General features: G+C 39.6%; 1 protein-coding gene across 2 annotated transcripts in view; it reads right to left on the minus strand.

Moving 5' to 3' along the window:
- Positions 1 to 24,547, minus strand: part of LOC128356189 (A-kinase anchor protein 13-like) — a 96,168-nt gene that overhangs the window by 8,784 nt on the left and 62,837 nt on the right. Inside the window, exons 13-31 of one of the 2 annotated variants that reach the window (XM_053316665.1) lie at positions 24,226 to 24,273; positions 21,360 to 21,537; positions 20,821 to 20,923; positions 18,164 to 18,206; positions 17,795 to 17,906; positions 14,631 to 14,790; positions 12,529 to 12,596; positions 12,364 to 12,418; positions 11,640 to 11,790; positions 11,218 to 11,330; positions 10,735 to 10,881; positions 9,734 to 9,987; positions 9,187 to 9,312; positions 8,502 to 8,619; positions 5,131 to 5,379; positions 4,921 to 4,997; positions 3,130 to 3,311; positions 1,811 to 1,893; positions 1,396 to 1,584 (exon numbers count right to left, since the gene is read on the minus strand). In XM_053316665.1, coding sequence (XP_053172640.1) covers positions 1,396 to 1,584; positions 1,811 to 1,893; positions 3,130 to 3,311; positions 4,921 to 4,997; positions 5,131 to 5,379; positions 8,502 to 8,619; positions 9,187 to 9,312; positions 9,734 to 9,987; positions 10,735 to 10,881; positions 11,218 to 11,330; positions 11,640 to 11,790; positions 12,364 to 12,418; positions 12,529 to 12,596; positions 14,631 to 14,790; positions 17,795 to 17,906; positions 18,164 to 18,206; positions 20,821 to 20,923; positions 21,360 to 21,537; positions 24,226 to 24,273 — 2,456 coding nt within the window. Of the gene's footprint in view, positions 1 to 1,395; positions 1,585 to 1,810; positions 1,894 to 3,129; positions 3,312 to 4,920; positions 4,998 to 5,130; positions 5,380 to 8,501; positions 8,620 to 9,186; positions 9,313 to 9,733; positions 9,988 to 10,734; positions 10,882 to 11,217; positions 11,331 to 11,639; positions 11,791 to 12,363; positions 12,431 to 12,528; positions 12,597 to 14,630; positions 14,791 to 17,794; positions 17,907 to 18,163; positions 18,207 to 20,820; positions 20,924 to 21,359; positions 21,538 to 24,225; positions 24,274 to 24,547 lie in introns of both variants that reach the window. The other variant, XM_053316673.1, reaches the window with a different exon arrangement.

Raw genomic sequence — 24,547 nt, forward strand, 5'->3', positions numbered from 1 at the left:
CAGTAAGAGCTAAATGTGTGTGTGGTCTCTCAGTCTTCCTTACATGTCCTGATGTCATGTAGCTCTCAGCTCTGACCTCTACATTAAATCAGCTCTTTTAGTGGCTAAAATCAAGAACAATTTGTTTCAATTCAAGGACTGCCTTATTTATGTAGTCTATGTAAAAGTGGTGTTAATATTAGCATATAATCACACAACACTGCAGTGTATGTGACAATAATGTACCATGCTGATTTTTGCAACTTTTCACTCAAAAATAGTTTCTATGTCTTCTTTAAAAGACCAGAAGATGATAAAAAAGTGTTCTAACTAAAACAGTGTTTTTCTATTCCAGCTACTTGAGATCATTTCACTTGTTTCCAACACAAATTAATTTTTATTCTGGGACTGTTTAGAAATGTTAAATAATGAAATGAGGTAGAAAATCATTCCACCTCTTTCACAATCACAAAAAAGAAGAAAGAAATAAAACACCTCAAATGACTCTGGAAGCTAGTGAAATTGAGTTTTATGTCTCAAAAAAAACCTTCTGTAACTTATGAATACTATTTGTCACACAGCAGCTTGAAATACAGAAATATCTTTCAGACAACCCTGTTATGGACTATGTTTACATTTTGAGTTAACTTTTTTGTGCAGAGAATGTGATGTGCTTTCTGTCTGTCTCTCTCTCTCCCCTTTTCATTCTCTCTGTCACAACAGAGTGCTGCTTTATTCTCATACACATTTGATGACCATGGTTGCCAACGTACCAAGCTGAGCTGAAATAAAAATCTAAAACACACTCTGATTCCTTATAAGTTTTCTATACGCTCTCTTTAGATCATCCCAAAACACAAACACTCTCTCCCTTAAACTTCTGCTGGTGGGTTGAGATGCAGACCCTAAGCCAATTACATGATGTGTTCTTACATTCTGCTATTGCACATGCTGTGGCTTTCTGGGATACATAAACATAACAGAGCCATCATTAACATTTAGGTCCAGCTTAACAAGTCAAAATAACTCTATAACACTAAAATTTCAACCACTGCTTGTTTTAGAGGTTTAATTTAATGTCTCCAGTTGATGGCGCGATGAAAAACAAGGTACAATACATTAACAGGGATTTTTGGCCTTAGTGTTGTGTCTTCTAATATAGAGAATACTTCATACTTCCATGGAACAAGAACCTTTTATCAGGTAATAGTCCAACAAATGTGTGTACAACCCCAACCTTATTATACCTTATGTATGGTATAGCTTGTGTGACAATTGTAGGAGCTGAAGGAAGAAACTGTGTTGAGTGCATGTTTTTCTCTCCTTTCACACAAATCAAGTCATTGTAGTTTATAGTTAAGAATGACAGATGAAAACATGCACATACATTATCAACCTTCTTTTACTCTAGCTTACCTTCCTGTAGGGCATCCTTCATGATGGACGCTCCCCTAGGCGGCTCCAGGCCGCTGGCTGATCTGAAGAAAGGCTCAACCTGCCTGCAAGGCTCCTCGCCTGAGTTCAAGCCCTCCCACATTCCCCTGAAGAGCCGTACCTTCTCCTCCAGCAGGGACATGATCTCAGTATCCTTCTGTCTCAACATATCTGACCAACAGTGACAGAGTGACAGAAGAAGAGGAGACAGGCGAGGAAGAAGACAATGAGGGGGACAGACAGAAAGGACAAGAGAAAATTGAAAACACTGCATGTGAATACTGAAGACAGAAAACAGAAAACATTTTGTGATAGTTGAATTTACACACACACACACACACACACACACACACACACACACACACACACACACACACACCAAACACATCTTTCTTACCTCTCATCTCTTTGGCTTTAGTCTCCAGTTGTCTCTTGTCATCCTCCGTCTCACTGGGAATCCCTTCATCCTCATCCTTCTCCCTGTCCAACCAAGAAAACAAACAAACATGAAGTTTTACATTTAGTAAATAATAAAAAATAAAGCATACTACTAGTACTACACCATCTACAATATCTATGTGTACATCTACAACCACTGCTGAAACAATTGGATGATTAATGAATTAGTGGACACAAAAACAAATGGCCATAGATCTTAATCATTTATTAAGTCAGTAAAATGCATAAAACAATTCAAGATTTCAGCTTCTAAAATATTATTTTCTTATAAAATATATTTTATATATATATATATATATATATTTATTTATATATTTATAGACTAAACAATGGCTTTAAACAAACTAAAATATCAAATTCATTGATACTTTGTTCAATTCTGTCTACAACCATTACTTACAGCATTAATACCACTTTGACTCTATAGGGATTAAAAACCTTAAACCTGAGAGTGTCAATGTTGTCCTGTATCTACTGAACAGACTGAGATAGACAAGTCTACAAATGTGATGGATATGATGTTTTAGGTGGAAAAGACAGCTGGAGCATCAGTAGAAAACTGGGTTTGTTTTCATCATCCCTGTTCCTGCCAATAGCTTGATCTCAATCTTTTAGTTTGACAGAAGTCAGATAAAGAGAGAGGGAGAAGGAGAGAAAGAGAAAGAGAAAGAGAGGGAGAAGGAGAGGGAGAGGGAGAGAGAGAGAGAGAGAGAGAGAGAGAGAGAGAGAGAGAGAGAGAGAGAGAGAGAGAGAGAGAGAGACAGAGAGAGGCCGAGTACTAAATCTATCTCCTTCCCGCTGGCTGCAGTCAAATAATCCTCTGCTTATAGTGAGCTGCCCTTGAAGCCAATCCAGCATTAGACTGTCCCTGAGTACATCCCATCCCAGGTAGGGAAGTGCTAATCCTCCTGACAGCATAGTGCTCTGTCACAGCTTACCGTACATTACTTTCTAAAGGACTGGGCTGGGTCTAACTCCCGGGTTACAACCCAGATATACTGTAGGTAAACTCTAAGAGGCCAGCCCTGAACACAAAGCACTGAGAAAGCTGAGTCTGTGTTGACATAGAGGTTAGGGGGTTAGGTCAGGGGGTGAGGTTTGAGGAGATAGGCTTAAATGTAGAGATATTGCTCTGCAAAAGTGAAAGTTCAGCAAGATCTTCTCTTTGAATGTGGGATTTAAATGTTTTAAAAATCCTGGTGGTGTGTAATTATAAGTAAAAACCTATAATTAAGCACATAAATTAACCATACTTACAAAGACTGCATGGCTTCTTGGATGAGCTGCATCCAGGTGTTGCGCTCGTCCTTCGAGCTGGCCAGGACCTCCATCATCTCCGGTTTCTCAATGCCTGCTGTGATGAGGAAGAGGCCGCGCTCTTCGTTCGCGACCTCCCGAACAATCAGCTTCTGGAGGGAGAGAACAGTGGAGCGCTGGTCCTACAGGGAGAGGAGGAGGAAGAGGGAGAGAAGGGATTGATGGAGGCGACAAGGGAGGGGAATGAAAGGCGAGGCAAAAGAGATGATAGTGGGAGGGTCAAGGAGGGAGAGAGGGAGGGAGGGAAGACAAATGGAGGACGCGCAGGTCAGGAAGAAGGGTGGGTTGAAGCAGAGCAGAAAGACAATGGGAGAGGAAAAGAAGGATGATTACAGGAGGAGGAGATATTGGAAAAGGAAAGCAGGGGGATAAAAAAAAGGGGGCAGATGCGAGTCCAGCCAAGACAGAAAGGATAGATAAAAGGTAAAAAAGATTAGATGAGGAGTGAGGAGATGGGTGAGGGAAAGGGAGGAATGAGAAAGATGTGGAATGAGGGGAAAGAAGGAGACAAAATCAGAGTCTGGTTAATGTTATCATTCACATGGGAATCAGCTGACTTCTACAGCCTCAGCAGCTCTGCATCATTAAGGCTGCAAACACCACAAACCGCTGTTTCATCTCTGCTCTATCCAGTGAAACTCTGAAAATGCAACCGCAATGTTTTTCCTACAATCTTGTCTGAGGTCTAAAAGACATGTTAAGATTAATTTTTTCCCCAAAGTCTGTCTTCCTATTGTGCTATAAGCAAACAAGAGAATCAAGTTATGATTCTGTTTATCGTGTTATAGTAACTTCAACAGAAATATGGTCATTTGTCCAGCTGCTGTGACCTCTGACCTCATCACTCTTGGCTGTTTGTCCTGATGGTGAAGCTTTACCTTGAGAGCAGCTGGACTTGCTGGATATGCGCTTGTGTCCAAACCACAGGCAGTTCAGACCATTAAGTGTTCTTTGAGGATTCTCGTTTGATCTCGCAAATCCAACTGCCTTACAAGGTAAAACTATAATAGACAGATGGTTCATCCAATCAGCTGCCAAGTATTTTTTTTGAAAGCGCTTGCTGTTTTCTAGTTTCCAAGGACGACTTCGTAGATGGTTTCTGTGAAACAAACCATCCAGCGCATCAGGTTGGGGGATCTTCAGAATTGATGCTTATTCTGCCCAAAACTCAGCGCGGTTCACATGGCTGTCTTCCATTTAGAACCACATGTTATTCCTCTTTTTAATGTCAACAACATCAACTGAGACATGCCAAGCCCTTTTTTAATGATGGATGTGATTATTATCCCACAGGCCTGCCTCTGTTTTCATTCCCCCAACTCAGTCTGTGTGTGTGTGTGTGTGTGTGTGTGTGTGTGTGTGTGTGTGTGTGTGTGTGTGTGTGTGTGTGTTTGTGTGCCATAACATGAAACTGAGTCCTATAAACATGGAAAAAACTACTCAAACCTATATGATTTATCACAGTTGAGTTAGATGCCCGGGGCCACAACAGCTTTATTAGGTGCAGCTCACTAGCTACCTACAGGCAGGCGATATTACACAATGGGACCGCTAAGCAGGGCAGCTAATGCAAACAGCAACAACAGTGGGATAGGAAAATATGACAACAACATCTCTGGCCTTGCTCATAAGATCTTTATTATTGAATGGAGGGAACATGCGGGGAGCAGCAGAAGGGAGGAAGGGAGGGAGGGTGAAGAACAGAGTGAGAAACAGACATAATGAACCTACCAGCATGGCGAAGACATATTTCTGGTCCTTCTCTTGGAGGAAGACGAAGATGTCTGATAGGAGCAAAGCGTGGACATCTGAAGGAATAACAGATGAGGAGGGGGAGTTGTGGATGAGTGAAAAGTTAAAATACATTGGCGTATTTCCACGTTGCCAAACTTTCATGAGGGTTAATGATATGAGACAGAGAGCAGTAAAGCATGTCTTCACCCTTTTGTCTCCCCTGGCTGTTCTTCAGTTGCAGCGCTCCGTCGTGGATCAGCCTCCTCCTCAGCAGATCCTCCTTGGCAAAAATCTGACCGCTCTTCATCATCATAATGGACTTGCTGTCCATGCGGCTGTGAAATTCCTTCAGTCGGCGCCTCTTGTCGTGCTCGTTCACCTTGCAATCGACCGCGGCGATCACCTCCTTCACGAGCCGCACAGCATCTGCCAGGTCGTCGTAGTCTTCCTCGCCCTCTGTGTTTGACATGTGAGGAGAGAGGTTAGAAAGGCAGCTGTGTAGCATTAAAAAAAACATGACTTTTAAAACCAGCAGAGGCTTGAATGTAAGCAAAGGCCATTATTATTGGAGGATTTAGAAATTTCATGGCTCCAAACTAACAATCTTGAACCAGATGTGTAGAGTGGTACAGCTGAGGAGGTGTTTATGCACAGCTGAAGGGAAGTGAAATTTTGGTGCCCATTTAGGCATTTTAACTGTGCTGCTCCATAAAATTACTTCTTAATGCTAATGCCACTGCAGAGGGTGGTTTTCATGGTTTTAGTTGGTGGAATTGGACACATAAACCTCTATAAAGTTTTATATGTGTTGACTTTTGCCTCTTTCATTTTACCATGCAGATATGGGACATATTAAGGGAAAAACTAACACAACAAGCAAGTCTGTGTAACTCTACCAGAGGGTTCTTCCAAAAGTTATTCCCTCATTTGTTTAACTGAGTGAGTTCTGGAGACTGTGAAGGTCACAGCATATGACTCACATAATTTTCATGCTCATCAAACCCTTAAGTGACCCCTCACTTATTAGCAGAATCTGCATGTGTTACATTTCTCCATTCATTTATGCAGGTTTTTCCATCTGTCCTTTTTTTTTCATTGTATAATTTGAAATAGAAAAAAGGCATAAATTATTTAACACAATTCAGTACTAAAACTATTGAGTTGTATCAGGATTGCACTTTTCCTTGTGGTCACCAGAATAGTTCATGTTTCCTGTAGCTTCACTCACATTCCTACATCTTGAGGAAAAGGGCAAGATTATACATCTCAAAAACAGACAGTATTCATTTACTTGACATTTTACTGTGAAAGTCATTTGTATGCAACACTGGCCACACTTTCACACACACAACTATTTCTGCTCTTTAGGTTAATTACAGTAGTTATTCTAAAGACATGTTCTTTTCACAATAGCTCAAATGCGAATTTCCCTTTCTCTAAAAAGGTTAATTTAACTTATCTTAATGGGATTTGAGGATGCTGTAATTTTCTTGAGAATTCACTCTGATTAATACCTGTGTTAGTGATTTCAGAAAAAATAGTTAACCTTTTATTACTATTTGAATGGTAGATATTTTTAATTGTGCCCAGGCAGCGAGAAAGCAAGAATTCAGTGAAGATGAAGAGAAATGTGAATATTAACTCCTGACTGGCTTTGCGTTTATTTAACCGATTTGCATATTAAAGCTGCGAAATGAGGTCTCCAGTATCGGTTTTCCACCAATTTAATGCAAAACCAGGGGGCGCCATTGTGAAACCAATTTCTCTCTTTGGGTTTCAGATTTCTTTCTCAAAGGAGGACACAGGACAAATGATTTACAGAGCAGATATATGTGCTGTAGCAGATAAAAATGCTGTTTATTTCAGTTTGACCTAATATTTCTGTAGGTTCCTCAGTGTGTTGTGCAAGAGTGGCTATCACAGCTCATGATAACTCTCCAGCTTTTCTGGTATAAACATAAACTGAACATGTCAAAGCTTCACAGTCAAATAAGTCAAAAAGCAGACCGGTCAAAGGTTAGAGTCAACTGAACATCATCAGCAGTCCTGGATTCCCAACAATGGGACTTCTTTTCATTTGGATTCATTTGCAGAAGTCTTGATAAGATTGATATCAATAGTGGCCTGTAGGTCTGCACACCCAGGAAGTGAGCAAATATTTGTCCAACATATGTCTTGTGTATTGTGTCCTGGAGTCTGAACTCAATATAAAACATGTTTTTCCCCAAAGTAGAATATTTTCTCCTTTGGTTGTTTTACTTTAGTGCTCCAAAAAGCACCAAAATACTATCTCTAACTATGAGTGTGCTGTGTTATTTCCACTCAGTATGTATCAGTTGGCAGGAGAGAGTCTTCTTAAAGCACCTTGGGGATTAAGTCAAAGCTCTGCCATCCCACATAGAACTATAAACAGGCTTTGGGGAGGGATTAGAGAGAATGTACACAGTGGGAGGCCAGTTGACAAGAGCTGCTTTAAATCAGATATAAATATGGTGCAGAGTATGCCTGATCTATTATCTTAAGAACACCTGTTGAACATGTTTTATTTGCCTTTAAATATCTGAAACCATCTCTGAGAAATTCAGCTTTTCTTTTTTTCCCCAAAAAAAACGTGACAATGTGGTTGGTGCTGTTTTGCAGTATTACTACTGAAGTCATCTGTCTTGTAGGATGAAATGAAATTGAACCATTCTGAAAATTGATTAGCTATGATATGAGATATTCATATTTTAGCAAGCCTTAATTATTCGGTCTATTTTCAGGATCAACAATATCAGGAAAAGGTGTTGTCAAACCCAAAAACTGTATCAGAATTGTTTCGACATGGACATCGTATTTTGATTTTGTTTTTGGGAATGTATTCATTTCTACAACTTTATGCTTCAGATTAGGTTTACCTCAACACTTTTATGAATTTTCAGAGCAAAAGCATGCATCACAACAGGTCCTAAAATAGCTGAAATCTTCAGACATGGTCTGGACTGCAAGTCAAGTTGTTCCTCTAATGATCTATAAGCCAGCTCCATTTTCCTAATATTAATGCAGTGATTGGCCTTATTCTGTCTCATTTTCTGTTACTTGTTTATGGGAAGATCCTTTGGATGCAAGTATAATTAACACAACCCACTAGCAGAGAATTTAAAGTTGAAGAAAAACTTATGACTGATGATATTTTCTCTTACTGCCTTCAAATCAATTTGTTTATATTCACTCTCACTTTCTGCAGGAGGGATAGGAATAATTGAATCCAAAACTAATCTGACTCATAACTTGAATGTCATCAATAGAAACTACAAAGTAGAAAAATAATCGAACAAACAACTGAAAAATTACCTTCTACTTATGCAATGAATAATGCATCTGACTATTTTCTGAATCATAACATTGTATTGAAGTAGTTGTGTTCAGTGGAGTTAGAGATGTTTGGTTGTAAGACTACAGCAGTTAAAGTATAGTTAAACTGAATGCAATTATATTTAATATTAATTAAAATAAACTTCCTTCATTCAGTTTCCGAATGACTATGTACAAACAGTAAAAGCATGAGAGTACTGATAAGATGCTGACATAAAGCTGACCTTTAGTGTGCTGTAGCATCCTCTGAATCAGCACCGGGTATTTTGTTATCCTCTGGGTCACCAACAAGATGCATTCTGGGATACCAAGCCTCCGCACAATGCTGCAAGTCATCTTTTTCTGGAAGAATAAACAAGTGCTTTAGTAAAATGTACCCACACAACAGGTGGCTCAAAACAAATCAAGGTTTCAAATAACCAGTGGGAAACCTTAAAACTCATTTGCTGTAATGCAATACAGTAATGGTACTTGAGAGGGTGTTTACAGTGATTATGGATATGACAGTGACACAAGTCTGGAAGAGCAGAAGCCTCTATAATCAGAAACATAAATTCTCAGGGGGTTATGTGGTCTATGTTCCCAACATATACACTGATTGAAATGTAGTGCAGATGCTAAAGACTCAATAACAAAATAAAGAGAGCGATACAACAAGATGTAGCTCCCTAGTTAACACAATAGACATCACTCTATACAACACAAAACAATCTTTGCTAGAACTCTATTCAACAAAAAAACAATAGTGTCTGGAACACAAGACATCTTCAAGAAAAATATATTTTCAGCACAAAAGCAATAAAAAGGCAGGACAAGACAAAAGCAAGAGAAGAGACTTCTCCACAGAGAAAAATGTCTGCAGTATAGATAAATGATGCATATATGCAAGGACTGAAATGAAGGCCTTACTTTGATAAAGGCCTTAAAGCGCTTGTCTTTGTTCAGGAGGTCCTTGTAGAAGTTGACGGCTTCGCTGTGACGACTGCAGAATCTCCCATAAATTCTCTTCATGCTTTCACCATTAGATCCTGAGAACTAGAGCGGGATTTGACAGGCATGAATACACAAACGTAACCACACACACCCACATTACCAAAAAAAGCTAACCTAAAAAATCTGATACTTTAATTAGATATAGAGAGGCTTTAATTTATATTTCTTATTTAAACTTGTTCAGTTTCAAAACTTTAACTGTAAGTTGAGAGAAATAGTGTGGATTTGTGAGCAGTATTGAGTGGTGCGATATTTATTTAAAACAAAGGGTATATTTACATGCGGGGGTGTTAATGTGCGGCATTCTAAAATATTAGCATTAGAATGTAGCTGAGTCTAAATCTAAATCTGTATAAAAATGTACATAGTTCATAGATTATGTTGTTTTCCCTTAAAGACTAGCTCATGTAAAAAGAAAAAAAAATGTGGCATGATGCATTGTAAACTGCATCCCTTCTCTGACCTGGTTGACCAGGATGTCTCCAATCCTACTGATAACGAAGCTTCCATCAAAGCTCCCTTCTAGCTGGCTCTCCCTCTTCCTCTCCAGGAGGCGGAGGAGGTGCTGCGTGTGGAGGTCCAGGAGCTCGTCTAAAGCTGGGAACAGCCTCTCCAATGTCTGTAACTCCAGCTGCACCTCTTTCTGCAGGCCTTTGCTGTAGACTTCTGACATGATGCGTAATGTCCGGATGTGATGCATCTCTGTCTGCATCAGCTCTGCAAGAAATACAAGAAAGTGATTCTAAATTCAGAGAATTAAATGATATACAGTCATCATGTTCATGCTTTTGCAGTTGTTACATCCGCCCACGGATCTATGCATCTATTTACTGTACTTCTGTCTCAGACATCTACAGAGTTTCATAGAGCTCATGGCAGGATTTTTGTCACTGCTTACCTTCTGTAGACAGCAATGTGCCTTTCAGAATAATTTGATTCACATTTATTTTCCAGAAGTTGATTATAAACAAAAGTTTGAGACATCCCAAGGGCTTTCAAAGTAGAGAGGATTCATGTCAACACATATTTAAATGAGGTAAAATTGTATCCTCCACGGACCATTGAGACTTGTAGATGCAATCGAAACAAACTGAAGTGAAAGTCATTAAGGCATGCTGAGGAAAAGACAACACAAACACTCAGGACACTCAGGTGAAATAACAGTGACCATTTCTTATGTTTTACTATTGACCTTTGGCTAAAGGCATCAACCCATTTTTCAAGATTTTTCTCTGCTTTAAATTACCATAAAATATCACCAACCCTAAACAATCCATTCCAAATCTAATGTCGAATTTACAAAAAAAACAACAAAAAGGTAAAGAAACCAAGCTAAAAATAAAGTTGGTAAATGAAATGCACCTCCAGTGATTACCCTTAAATTTCTTTAACCTCTAATTCAAGAGCATGTTTTGTTGAATCAAAGTCATTGCAGTGAGTGTCAGGTGTGGTAATCAGGCGTACCATAAATGATGTCCTGTCTCTTCACCAGCTCTTTGTCCAACTGCTGCATGTAGTGCTGTTCAACGCATAAACTCCATGAGTCAGCTTCCAGCTCCTTGGCCTCTGCCTCAAATTCCCCCATCAGCTGCCCGTCCATCATCTCTGTTCCTGCACCAATAACACAACTTGGACTTAAAGTTTGAAGGTCCTGGTACATATTGTGTATGTTTTTGAAAGTTTTACACAGCTTTTAAACATGTTTTTTTTTTTACAATGTTGCTTATTTTATTTATAGTGATAGACTGTAACTTGTAGGTAAGTTCTTAACTTCTTAACTTCACCTGATTATAACATATTTTCACACTGGCATTTAAAAATTTAAAATAGAATATATACAACATTACTATAATATGAACATACATTACAATCAATCTTAGTGTTATAATAATGTATCACTTTTGTTGAAACTAATTATTTCCTTGGTTTGGTTTTATGTGTATTGACCTTCATCAGTGAGCGATTCCATGGACTCTGTGACCTGGTTGGTTCTGTTGAGGGAGTCAGTAGACTGGGAAAGATATCGCAGGCCTTTGATGGGCATCTCATCAAACACCGGACTGTACCGAGATATAATGATGATAAAAATAATTTAATAATGTTTTTAACATGTATTCAATGTGAATAGACTGTTAAACACTTGTGGTGTTAACCTTAAATGTACTGTAGTTGCAGTTGTCACAAAAAAGACACATTAAGTCACAACATAATTTATGTTAATTCAAATTAATAGCACAACATATTTGATATAGAAATACAAAAGTTAAATACAACAAAGCCATTTTACTTTGGAAATGTAAGGATCTGATCTCATACCACTGCATATATTCCACTTACAAATACAAGCACACAAAAAGACAAGAGCTCACCCAGCAATGTTGCTTATGGAGAGACTCTTGGACAGGTTGTTGCCGTGGAAGGCCATGATACTTGTGTGTCTCCGTGATGATGGGATAATCAGTGAAGAATGATCTTCTGGGGACAAGATGGCTGACCAAGGACGTTCTCTTGTCCCACCAGCTGGACAAGAAAGAGACATATGGTATAGTTAGTGCAAGCCTGCAAATCCCAAAACAACCACAGGAGATTCTAAAAGGATCCTTGTGGAACATACTGGGTCAATTTTTGTGATTCTTTGAATCCTAAATTTCCAATTTAACAATGTTTCAAGACAGAAGAAAAGCAACTTTTGTTTAGCCTCTTGACAAGACAGTTCTGAAATGATCCATTAGGTTTTTAAAGGTTTTATGAACCTTGGGCCATCAACTAATCAATATGAAAATGACTGGATATGTGTGTGTGTGTTTTTACCCAATAATAGTCTTTTCTGTTGACTGGATTATTGCATACGAGCTAGTAGTCCTATATCCTGTGTAGTGGTGTTATTCTAATGTTCAAGTGAGGAATACCACTATATTTTTGAGTGGCTCTTTGATGTTTAAAGGAGTAAGTATAGAATCTACATGTTAAGATATCCTTGGTGCAAATAATTGCTGAGACAAGGTAAAAAAAACAGCTTTTGTGTTTTGGCATCAAATCTGTAGAGAAACACTGAAGAATATGAATGAAATCCAAGTTTATTTTGACACTCACATTTGTTCCTCATTGTGACTGTGGAGAAAGAGCTTGAATCTGGTACTGCAAACTGCTGCTTGGGCAACTAGCCAGAAACAGAGAGAAAAAAAGCTTCAATATTGGCTGCAGAAAAACAGAATAAAACCAAATCGGTGTTGGGAGTAACTCTGAGAGAACTTTTACCTTCATCTTCACCTTGGCGCAAACAGGCAGACTGTCCCTGCAGCCCTTGTGGACGGAAGCATTACAGTCTGGAAAGAAAAGTAACAGAACACTCCGTGAATACTATGAGAGTGGTGGTGGTTGGGGTGTTGAGGGTGTGCAGAAAGGTGGGGGCTAGAAACTCTGACTGGTTTTCATAGCTGGCCAGGAAACTCCACCAGCCCACTAATGAAAGACAGACTGGAGCAAAGCATGTGATGCAATCGAAGGGTAATACTGCTTGTGGACGAGAGGGGGGGGGGGGGGGGGGGGTAGGTCTAGGAATGACACACACATTAAAACGGACTTGCATGGGAAAATTTCAATTATGTAAACATTCCCAAGTCACCACTTTGGAACACTGGTCATCATTCAAGATTGCTATAATAAGATTTGCTATAGTCTAAACTCCATTTAGTCAATCAACAACTCACATTCCTGTTTTCCTATTGAAACTCATATACTTTGCCTGACTTTCAAACTGCTTATCATTTTTGTGAGCTAACTCTGTAGCCAAAGTGTATTCTTATATGAACATTATATATATTTATGTGTAAAGATAGAAAATAACTGAAGCGGTCAATCAGGAAGCACCAGTGAGAGGAACAAATGTCTCTTGTGATGTCAAAATGTAGCTTCACAACAATTGAGTTTCCACTAACTTTCATAGAGACATGTTCCCCATAGACAGAAGAGTAGGAAACAGACATGTGGCATAATAGAAAACCCCAGAAAACCCACTATCAGTCCTAGTCTTCCATGCTACAAGCTACATGTTTCCGCTCTTTGGATTACATCAGCACATTCATGCTCTCTGGGCAAAAAAATAACCCTGTGTAACTCTCCCTGTCACTGCATTTTGTTTCACTTCCACCTATCACAAAGAAAGGGTATGCTCTTATGATACTGTAAAATACTTTGGATAAAAGTAACTGCTGAGTGGATTATATGACATTAAATTATAACCTCCACAGTAAAACCCTCTTAAATTTCTATAGTGATTTTCCCCTTTTAAATTGCTTTATAAGGTATTTTACTGCTGTTGTGGAGGTCCCACTAATTCTAGCTAATCTCAGACAAAGGATCACTGTATTTGTCTGCTGAATGGACACCAGCCAGACATCTGCAAGTATGAACCTCCCGAAAACACCCTCAGAACTGTCTGTGGCTCCAACAATCCCAACCAGACTGAGTGAACACAACAAGAGCTGTTTTTGCAAGTCTGCCTTGTCAAGGAGCAAAGAGCATCGCTGCGATCCATCGCAGAGCTGGTTTCTCCTTTTTAGGGTTTTTTTGGGGTTGCGCCAAAGGCTTGTGCAATAAACTACATCCTCTTTAGGACTGCTGCTGCTGCTTCAGTGGAAAACAATGCAAAGCTTTTTTTTGTTGTCTGCACTGAAAGCCTGACTGGGTTACATTATAAGTAGCCCTCTAGTCAGTTTCACTACTTCAAACAGATCATGAAGCTAGTTCAGCCAAGTATGACCAATTCTGCAGCTGTTTGCAGCTAATATGGTATAAATATGGGATACAGAGAACACTGAAAGGTCTTTTTTGCACAACAACGGACGCTATTCAGACACTAATATAAGTTATTAATATTTTCTGATGCTGTTAAAGATTTGTTTTCATCAACAGAGTAGTGAAAGCAGCTATTTTCCATTCTGATCATATAAGAAACAAATAACAATAATTCTGCCTTTTGTTTAAAAATCAAACACTGATTAAATATGTGAATATAATTCTAGATTATATGGTTTACAGTAATGTGATATGATGTCTCAGACAATATGATTCATGCGTGGCCATGTACATCCACTAAGGGTCTTGTATATAAAACTGTGGCTTCTTTTTTGGCCTTAAGTTCAATGTTGCTGAGGGTTTAGTGTTTTTTTTCAGATTAGAAATGAATTTACAATAAAATGAATGAATTATTTTAATTAAGCATTTCAGCATTTTAAGTGCTTTAATCAGACTTGAAGCAACAGGAATCTTGGTGAGTCACAAACAATCAAAGAACAAACAAAGGATTGAGAAAGCAATGGAGAAGAACACACAGGGGAAGATAAAAAAAAGGTACTCACGTGTGCATTGGAAAGCCTCCTTATTGTTAAAAGCCTTATTGCAATGGGAGCACTGGAGTAACTGGCCTGAGCTGACTGGTGTGAATACATGACCATTCACCGTTTTCTTGTCCTTCTCCTTTCCCTCCTTGTCTTTGTCCCGTTTGTCTCGCTCCTTTTCCTGCACGTGTAAGAAAAACAAAACAGTATTAATAACACAGTCTGACAATGCAAAGACAAGAAAGTAACTTGAAGTTAAACAAAACTGTTTTGACTATCACAATTGTATAATAAATGTTCAGAAAAGAATGAGACTCGGCATGCCTGTAGATTAGACTAATTTACCAGCCATTGACAAACCGTCTCAGCATTCAGCCGGATGCTTCAGTTCAATTCCAACTGAATCCAGCAGAGCAACATTATTACTCTGATGTACTGCGCAGCGGGGGCTGTTGCATATTAAGTGATGCATTATTAATAATGACAACAAATTGTCTGAATACAAGACTATTTAAAATGTGGTTATTTTCTGATTCAGACAGTCTTTGCAAGTTTGCCTCATTTAAAAAACAGTTGGCTTTTCCTTCAAAACTTTTGGATTTTGACATGTTTACAGAACGACTGGTATGTAAATTATGCTAAGCAGCACATGAAAACAGTGTCATTTTTCAGCTACTGTTAAACTCTTATATAAACCCTCTTATGATGGATGAGAAGAGAAGCCCTTCAGTGTTCTGAAAAGACACTTACTGATGAGACACTGTCTGGGAATCAAATATTTAACCTTTCCATAACAGGGCGGTCTTTCTGCTGCCTCGGCATTAATGGGCGAGGTCAATCTTTCAGCTGTTGATCATCTCCGTACACTGAGCTGAATCACAATCCCATAAAGTGATGCTGAGAAGAACAGAGCTCTTATTCTCTTGGATTTACATCACAGAGCCTCCACCCAAACCCAGAGGAAATGGAAAAATGGAGTTTCCAGCTCATTTTAATGGCCAGCCCTGGGCCTCTTGGTTTGAGGGGACCACAGAGCTCTGACATACTAGAGCTCATTTTGTTCATTTGCTTCAAGATACCATAAGCCTGACTGGACCACAGTGAAAGACTGCATGTTTTGTAACTATTACAACACTTGGCATTCTAACTTCCTGCAACAAAAGCTGTCTTACCACTGGTGAAACACACCAACAAAGTACAGGACAGTAGAGGCCTAATAAAGTAATGTTTACCACAAGAATCACGCCTGATGATATCATGCTTGACAAGAGTTCAACTTATCGGAAAAAATATAAAAAGCAAAAGAAGATTCTCAGCACGATTTCTTTTAGCAACGTGCGTTCACAGGTCACTGAGTAGCAGAAGCAAAGGAGAAATAATCATGTTTGACAGTCAAAACCATAGATTTAAAAAAAGGGATGATACAAAAACACAAAAAGCAATGACTCAACCGGAAAGCAAATCAGCCTTGAAGGGCACACCATCAACTTTTAACATGATATTGTGACAGACTCCTTCACTACAATTTGACTGGGAAACCAGAGCACTCTATGAGCCTACCTCCAGCCAATTTTTCCATTTCTGTGAGAAGCAATGGCTCCCTGTGATTCTCCTGTATAACATCCCTGGCTGTTGTAGAGCAGCTGAAGTGACTACCAGCGCTGAGTCTCCATCAAACAATCTGTATTGAGGAAGTGACTGGCTCGCTGAAGGAGGTGTTATTTCTGCAAAGGGCTTTCGTTCTGGTACAGATAGTATGACACAACTACAGAAACTAGATCCCCTTCCAGAACAGTCAGACTTTCAATACTGTAGAGAAACTGAATGTGTGCACAGTAAATACAAAAACTGATCAAATCACAATAGCTTTAAATGACATAGTTTGGACATTTGGTGTTTGGCAAGAAAAAATTAAGTTTACTAATGAATAATCTTTCACTCATTCACTTAAGTGGTGTGTGACTGCCCTGTGGTTGCTGAAGTAGCCATTTTTGTAGTCTTTGAATATATTTGTCAATTTTGAATGCAATCCAATAACCTTGGCTGCAGCAGCATTAATGTGCACAATTTAAACATCAGAGTTTTGCTAACTGTCTTTGAGTGAAGGCTACAAGACTGTGATCAATAATACCGGCCTTTGACAGTGATTGGTTTATCACGGTCTCTGCCTCAAACTGTGGTAAGTTTTAACTATCCTGTCTCTTTAAAAGCAAGCAATGGCTGAGGCTGGTGAGGAGATTATCAAACCACAGCCAACTTTGTGTTCCTGTTTTACTTCCTGTTCACCCCTCAGTGTCTCTTCGCAAGGGCTGCACTATTACAGCGAGTGCACACAAGTTTCAGTAACTATATACGTCATGGTAATACCCAAATAAGATCAATGTAGTTTAAAAGTCTATATATGTCGACTCTATTCTCAAATGACAGGAGGCGAAAGTATTACTCATTTCCAAAATCAATTGAAGAGTGCAGTCATTTGTAAACTTCCAAATCACAACAAGGTTAGACTTGATCCAGCTCAAATTTATAATTTTTCTTAAGCTAAAACCATTTAACCTGATTTCAAATAGTCATAATAATAGCAATAAATAATAATAATAATAATAATAATGATAATAATATGTCACACACATCAGGATCATCTTACTTTGAAGTAAAAATGAAATTCTCTGTTCTCATTGTAAAAAGATAAATCACCTAATGTGGCTGTTTGAGGGAGAAAAAGACAACTTTGACTATTCTCATACACCAAAGATTCAGGTTTGTGACCAGTAAAGGTCGAGGTCTCAAAACCAACCATGCTGGGGAAATCACAATAGAGGAAGTTACAAGAAACACCAACCTGCCTACACGCAAGACATGCAACCCCCAACAATTACTCCTAGAGCTGCTCAGAGGCCAAGAGGAGAAGATGTATGGGGCAGCTCCCAGTGTGAAAGTGTGAAACTACATGAATTTGCAACACTATGAAGCTGGTTTTCAGTCATCCTTGCTCGAAGGAATAAATGTAAATTATGGAGAAAGAAAGATATGAAAGGAGACTGCTATTTTACCACATAGATGCTCACATGACGGCCCTCCCCTGGCAGAGTGGTGTTCACAGTGAGAATAGATAAACAAATGTTACATCTACTATGTATGACAGCATCACAAACTGGAGAATTCAAATCTCCATAATCCCTCACCCTGGTCTTTTTGTACATCTTGTTCTTGAGGTAGCTGAAGGTCCGGCTGACTTTCGTCACATTCTTTCCCTCAGTGTCACTCCGTAGAGGGCCGGGCTCCTCCTCTGATATACTGGAAGAGACACACACACACGCATACACATCTATCATTATCTTGCATTCTGCAGACATACCCATTCTACCACACATTCTGTAAATGGTTCTTTGCAGCACTATAAAGGTTCCATGAAGAGAACCACACACTGCCTCAGAGAACCTTTCCAAACTTTCTTTATAAGACTATAAAAATCCCAGCTGCATTGAAAGACTTAAGAACAGATTTCTGGTATGTGTATAATGTTTAAGCTGCAGAGTTGAAGCTGGACTGACCTGTATGCTAGTGATCCAGAGGTGCTAGAAAACGATTTCATACCTGGAAAGAAACAAGAGCAGTAGGACAAACATTCAGAGGTCTGTTATGACAGGACAGAAGGTTTTCTTTTCTTTTAAGGTGTATTTATTATCTGAGGGGGGAGTTGTCTTTCTTCCCTCTGGTTGGAGGATGTACCACTGAGTCGTCCTGTTTTCCCTGAGTGCGAGTTCATGACTTCACTGACCTGTTGGTCAGAAATCATTCTTGGTTCTAAGTTTCACTGCTGGCTGCAAGAATTGGGTAGAGCATTGAATAACCAATGCCCTCCTGTCCTTCAGCTGCTACTTCTAATATATTTGAGCAAGGTATTCAACCTTCAGCTGTTCTTGTGGAGCTGTGTGGAAGCCAATGACAAAATTACTCTTTCACTGATGAGACAGCCAGCACAAAAGCCAAAAGCTGAAGCCAGTATTGCCTTTAGATTCAGTGCCATTAATGGCTGCTAAATTCTGGCTCCAAAAGATGCCTGGCTGGGTACTGTAGAAATCCAAACTCACAGTGAAAATACAGTCAGTGCTTACTTTTCCCTCAAGACATGATGCTGTCAATACCCAATTACGCTTCTGTATCTTGGTGTCTGTATAATAATATACTGTTTAATCAAGATACTAAGGCCTGAAGAGAGGTATATTTTGGATAATGTTTGCTTGATTGACAGGAGTATTGAGTATCTAGTATTTAAGTGTTGTTCAAGCTGGTATTTTCTGCTTTATTTTGTATCTGTTTACACATAATATAAACTACCAATATGTAGATGTAAATGAAAGCATACACTGCAGAGTCTCTACTTGTTTGGTTAGTTAAGTGTAGGCATGCATCCTTTTCAGAGGACAACAATAATTTCTATTAAATATTCTGACATGCACGCAAATATGCAAAGCATGGCTTGCCTGCTCTTCATCAGAGAGTCAGACCCCAAAACAGGATAATGAGGGCAAAGTTTTGGCCTGCCTGTGTTGCTAGCGACACAGTTAGGGAGACGGGGAACGCTACTGGAAATATCTTCCAGATAAGAATAGGGGAGGAATGGCTCAGTGTCTTTGACAGGCTCACATTTATCTGCAGGGAAGAAAGGGCTTCCTCAGTTCACCTGCAGTGTTTATGATAATGTTTTTCCTCTTTCTTTTTGGCGATTGTGTTTCATTTTTTGCAAGCAGACAAAACAAAAACTAATCTAAAGGTCAGCTAAATACGGTGCCGGGCAGGGGACAGGAGAAGCTGCAGTTTTATTTCATGTCGTTGACAGGAGTAACTAGCACAAAGCCTGCTGCTTAGGTGAAAGGTGGTTTTCTACACCAATGATTTTGCTACGTGCTTGTTCTAATTGCACATTCAACACTGCAAGCAACTTAATATCAGCTGTAATCAGTGGTTTTCTTATGACAAGTTTGCTGCAGTGGAACCAGTTAGCTTTATTGCCCTCAAGCTTTTAGGTGTGTTCAGAGCATTCACCCAGCATAAGACAAGTTTAGACTGCATAATTTATACAACCTTTACCTTAGTGTTTAATATAATACATCGTGTGCAATTTGTGGTTTTGTTTGAGTGATTCCAGGAAGCTTTTTGTCATCTCCCCAGAAGAGTCATAAAGAACTTACTGGACTTCCAGTCACAGGGTGCATAAATCTGAGTACTTAGCAAACTACTAACTCATAAACAATGAGTGTTTCTATGATCATAACTGTGTCCTTTCATTAAAAAAAAACTTCTTTTTGTCTTGTCTGTTAGTCACGATGTGAACCAGACCCTTATCAGCAGGAAAAGGGCATCATTTATTCTCATATTCACATGGTAATGTCGCCTTTGTCTGTGTGTTACAGGCTCTTACAAAAGGATCCAGGGCTCTAAAAGGGACAACTACTGTTCTGATTCTGACATTAAGGCTGATTTCTACTGCAGCTAAGTTTATAGTTCTGTACTTACTCATGTTATCCTCATCATCGCTAGATGAAGAGTCTCCATAAATGACCTGAGACTTAGATTTGGTGAGGATGGGAGAAAGGTTGAAAGAGAAGGAAATACGCCTCTTTCGTCTCATGCGTCCCACCGCTGGGGAGGCGGGGAGGGAGGAAAGAACCACAGCAGGCACTCATCACTTATTTAAACTGAGCAACTTTATATCACACTTAATAACAGTGAGAATGTGGGATGGATCAGGGCAATATTATGATAAAGAGAAACTTTAAAACATGACAACCCCACTGATAAAGCGATTTAAAAGTCTTGCAAATAACTGAGAAAATGGGTAACTCTATTTTTACTGTATTTATTTGGCAAACTCTTTATCTTCTCACCTTTCTATATAACATATTTCCATCTACACATGTAGCTGTCCTCCTTTAATATTCCTTCCACACATTGGGCATTCTGATTCATATTTTACAGGCTAATTTAGAGTGTGCTACCTGTAATTCTGATAACATTAACATGAGTTTAAAGCAGGTTGAAAGACAGACAACTTATTGATAAATAGGTGAAGGAGGGTGAAAGTAACAAGTGGATCTGATCATGCACAGCTTACTCTGAAATTAAACAAACTTACTTTACTTTTACTCTATGTGATTATAATTTTATATTATGTCTGACCCCCAACACAGCTACATATAACACTCACCATCAATGTCTCTCTGGCTGATGGCGAGCATGGATACAGACTTAGTGAGGGGCAGGGTCATAGGAGGACAGCTGTTGCGCAGAGGTCGATACCGCCTTGACTTCTAGAGCAAAAGGGAGAAAGGTATGTCAACATATGTATGACAGTGCAAAAAAAAGAACAATGATCCAGGAAGAGATAATTCAGAGAAAAACATCATCAGTTGATTATCTGAAAACAGGAACGATTAAACTGAAAAGGGAAACCATTCAAATGATTTTGTGATGTTGTGTTCACAGTTTGCTTTAAATTCAATGTGAGCACAGTGAAGCAGCCTGAGGGAAGTGATGTTTATTAATTCTTGCTAATACCCAAACTGACAAGTCTCAAATTTCCCCAGACTGTTTATAAGTCTTGTTTATGTACAAGCTTTACAAATACATATTTCCTCTCGTGTGAATTAGGCTGAGGATGTTTTGGAGGCTCCCTCCAGGGTTGAATGCGTGAGTAGATGAAGATATGACAACTAATGGACAGATGTGATGAGTGTGCTGGCTGACCTGGCTGTCTAGTCTGCTGTGCTCCTCCATCTCTTCCTGCTCCTCGGTTAGAGATACCAGGGAGCCTCTATCATCACTGTCGTGCCGGAGCATCCTTAAAGGCTCGAGGATTCGGGGCCCTTGGGTGGTGGGTCTCCTCAGCTCCTCTTGGCCCCCGCTGAGCCCCTCCAAGCTGTAGCTGTGAGGACAAACAGAAGGCAGAGATGACCTCAATGTAGGACGAATGACTGTATACACACACATGCACACACGCACACACACCTATACACACACACACACACACACACCCTTCACTAGTCTCTCTGGACTGTTCATCACAGCATTTCAGATACACACAGCTGCTGGTGCAATAAACTAAAATAGGCACACACACACACATGCACACCACACACATACACACACACACACACACACACACACACACACACACACACACACACACACACACACACACACACACAGCTGGTCCGGCACAGTGTTTAGCCAGCTGAGTTATCACTGGGTTCCAGAGCAGATTTACAGCTGAAGCGGTGGCAAATGACTTCCAACATCAGCATCAGCATAGAGAGCTGGGCTGCTGTGATTTACAAACCCAATTACATCGATCTATGACTGGAAATAAGAGGCCTTGAAAAATCCAATACAATGATTATGGAGAGGAAAACTACAGCTACATTTCAGGATGAGCTACGCCAGGTGGCTATAGCTCTATTTGCCTCGGGACAGACTTGGTGATAGTTAAAGCTCTGGCAGTAATTCTCTCTTATCTCCAGCCTTTGGGTTGGTATGGCACTCCATTATCCAGCAAATCATCATTCCATCACATTCAAACATAACTAAACTGCACTGGACCAAAAGAATCACGGCTAGATTATCAGTAGCCAACATAAAGCAGCACTCACCTATCCTCAGGGCTGTGGATGAAGATGACTATATCTGCCATATTAAGGCCTGCTTCCAACCAGTTTTATTACATATTATTCTACAGAGCCAGAAGTGCCTCGCTACTGAAACATGAATAACACCAGCAGCTGTTGCAACTCTTCTCTGCTGCAGGAAGCTACTGAGTGAGTTGCACTGCATATGATTGGGCAGGACACTCACTCACACAAACACACACAAAAAAAAAAAAAGCACACCCACAACAACGGCAAATGCAAATCAAGCAGCATGTAAATACTGTCTAGTCAAAGTAGGTCATGTGGCCTTAGTAAGAAAGAAATGTCACACACACACTTTAACACATTGTACCTGAGGGAACTAACTACTTCCACATCATGGCTGTGGGGTGAACCAGGAAGGCACCAGGTGATACTAACAGAGGGTGAGGTAGATGGGTTTGTCAGGGAAGAATGGAGATGAAGAGGAGTGATGGGAAGACTGAAAAGTGAGCATGGAAAAGTACTAATGAAGCATACAGAGGAGTTTATGGAGAGGAATGAGTTACAGAGATGTCAGAGGAGAATGACAGTGTTCAGACATATCAAGAGTCGAGATCACTCCTATTTCATGTTGTCAAACAAAATTGTATTTCCTGCTGCAGTCTTGTGGTATTATTTGTTGAAGACAGGAAACCCAAGCTTGTTTCTCAAGCAATGTGAAACCCTCCAGAAAAAGCTCAGAGACTATTAACATTGTTATGCTACTGCAGAACCAATCAATGTAAGAAATGGACTGAAGGTTACGGCAGTGATCTCCAACCATGATAACCAAGTTCTACTTAAAGTCTGACTCATAAATAGCCACGCCAATACCATTGAACTGATATTAGCTTATCAAGCATATTTTGTTATCATATGTCAGCTGATAAGTAACAACAAACTGCAGTAAAGAAATGTCAGATATGTTTCAGGTCATTTCGAAACAGTGTTTACAGCTGTTACACAGTCTATCCATGACGAGGAACTTACAGGTTTATTTTTAAACTGTTTTAAATCGCTTATTAGCATGTGTGACCTTAAAAAAAATTCACTGACCTATTCCTGAGCCGATCAAATCCACTGGCAGAGGGTTCAGTGAAAAGATCAATGCTGTCTATACTATAATGTCAACAACTTACTCTACTCAACTGCACTGAAGTCATGCCAGAAGAGTGAAACCTAAACCTGGCATGTCACTTGGGTCCCATCTCAATTCCTTTACAACCAAAACTAAACACACTACACCTAAGCTACACTAGAGACTGCTATCATCCACCCTAACTGAGCTTCCTCCTTCCTGCTTCTTCTGAGCCAAACTACAGGTTTAACACAAACAACAAAGCCCTGCAATTCTGCACACCAGAACAACTTTCATCCCATCTTAACTGCTAGTGCACTGTGTCTTCTCCAGGCCTGGATTCAAAACTTCCTGATGTCTTTACAGTCTTGAAACATATGACACCAAAAAACACCAAAAACAAAACCAAAAATTACAATTGTGTTCTCTAGCCAACATCCTACCACTGCAATACAAAACACTAGTGAGTCTCAACTATCTATTACTTCTACAGCAGGGTGTCCAAACTACTCCACAAATGGCCATGTGGCTGCAGGTTTTCATTCCAACCAAGCAGGAGGACACCAGACTTGACTCATGTAATCAGCTGATTTCAGTCTTCAGACAGTTGATTGGTCGAATCACGTGCTTTTGATTGGTTGGAACAGAAACCTGCAGCCACGTGGCCCTTTGTGGAATAGTTTGGAAATGCCTGTTCTACTGTATTTCCAGCACATTCCAGTGTGTGTAGAGAGAGCAAAATCATTCTTTCCAGACCCACAAAGGCTACATGTACATGAATTACATTAATATAACAGTACCCGTCACCTACTGTAGCTGCAAGTCAATCTTAACAATACATGAGATGATGAATGCGATTTATTAGTACCTTCTCCTGTGAAAGGTCGGCTTGCCCTCACCAGGGCTACGGATGGAACTGGAGGTGATGGAAGAGAGACGGAGACAAGAAGCGATGGATGATGAGGGGATGGCAGGTTAATGAAAATATAATTAATTAATGAATAAAAAACTTAATTCAATGATGAGACCATAATCTTTCTAGAAAGTTGGATATCTCTTGTTACTATCGTCTGTGGTAGTGGTCTGAGGCCCTCGCCACCATGCTGGAGAAGTGTTCAGCATCTTAAAAGAATAGCTCAACAATTTGGGAAATACGCTTTGCTTTCTCACCGAAAGTTAGAGGAGTACTG

Source organism: Scomber japonicus, chromosome 1, assembly GCF_027409825.1.
Source record: "Scomber japonicus isolate fScoJap1 chromosome 1, fScoJap1.pri, whole genome shotgun sequence".
NCBI lineage: Eukaryota > Metazoa > Chordata > Actinopteri > Scombriformes > Scombridae > Scomber > Scomber japonicus.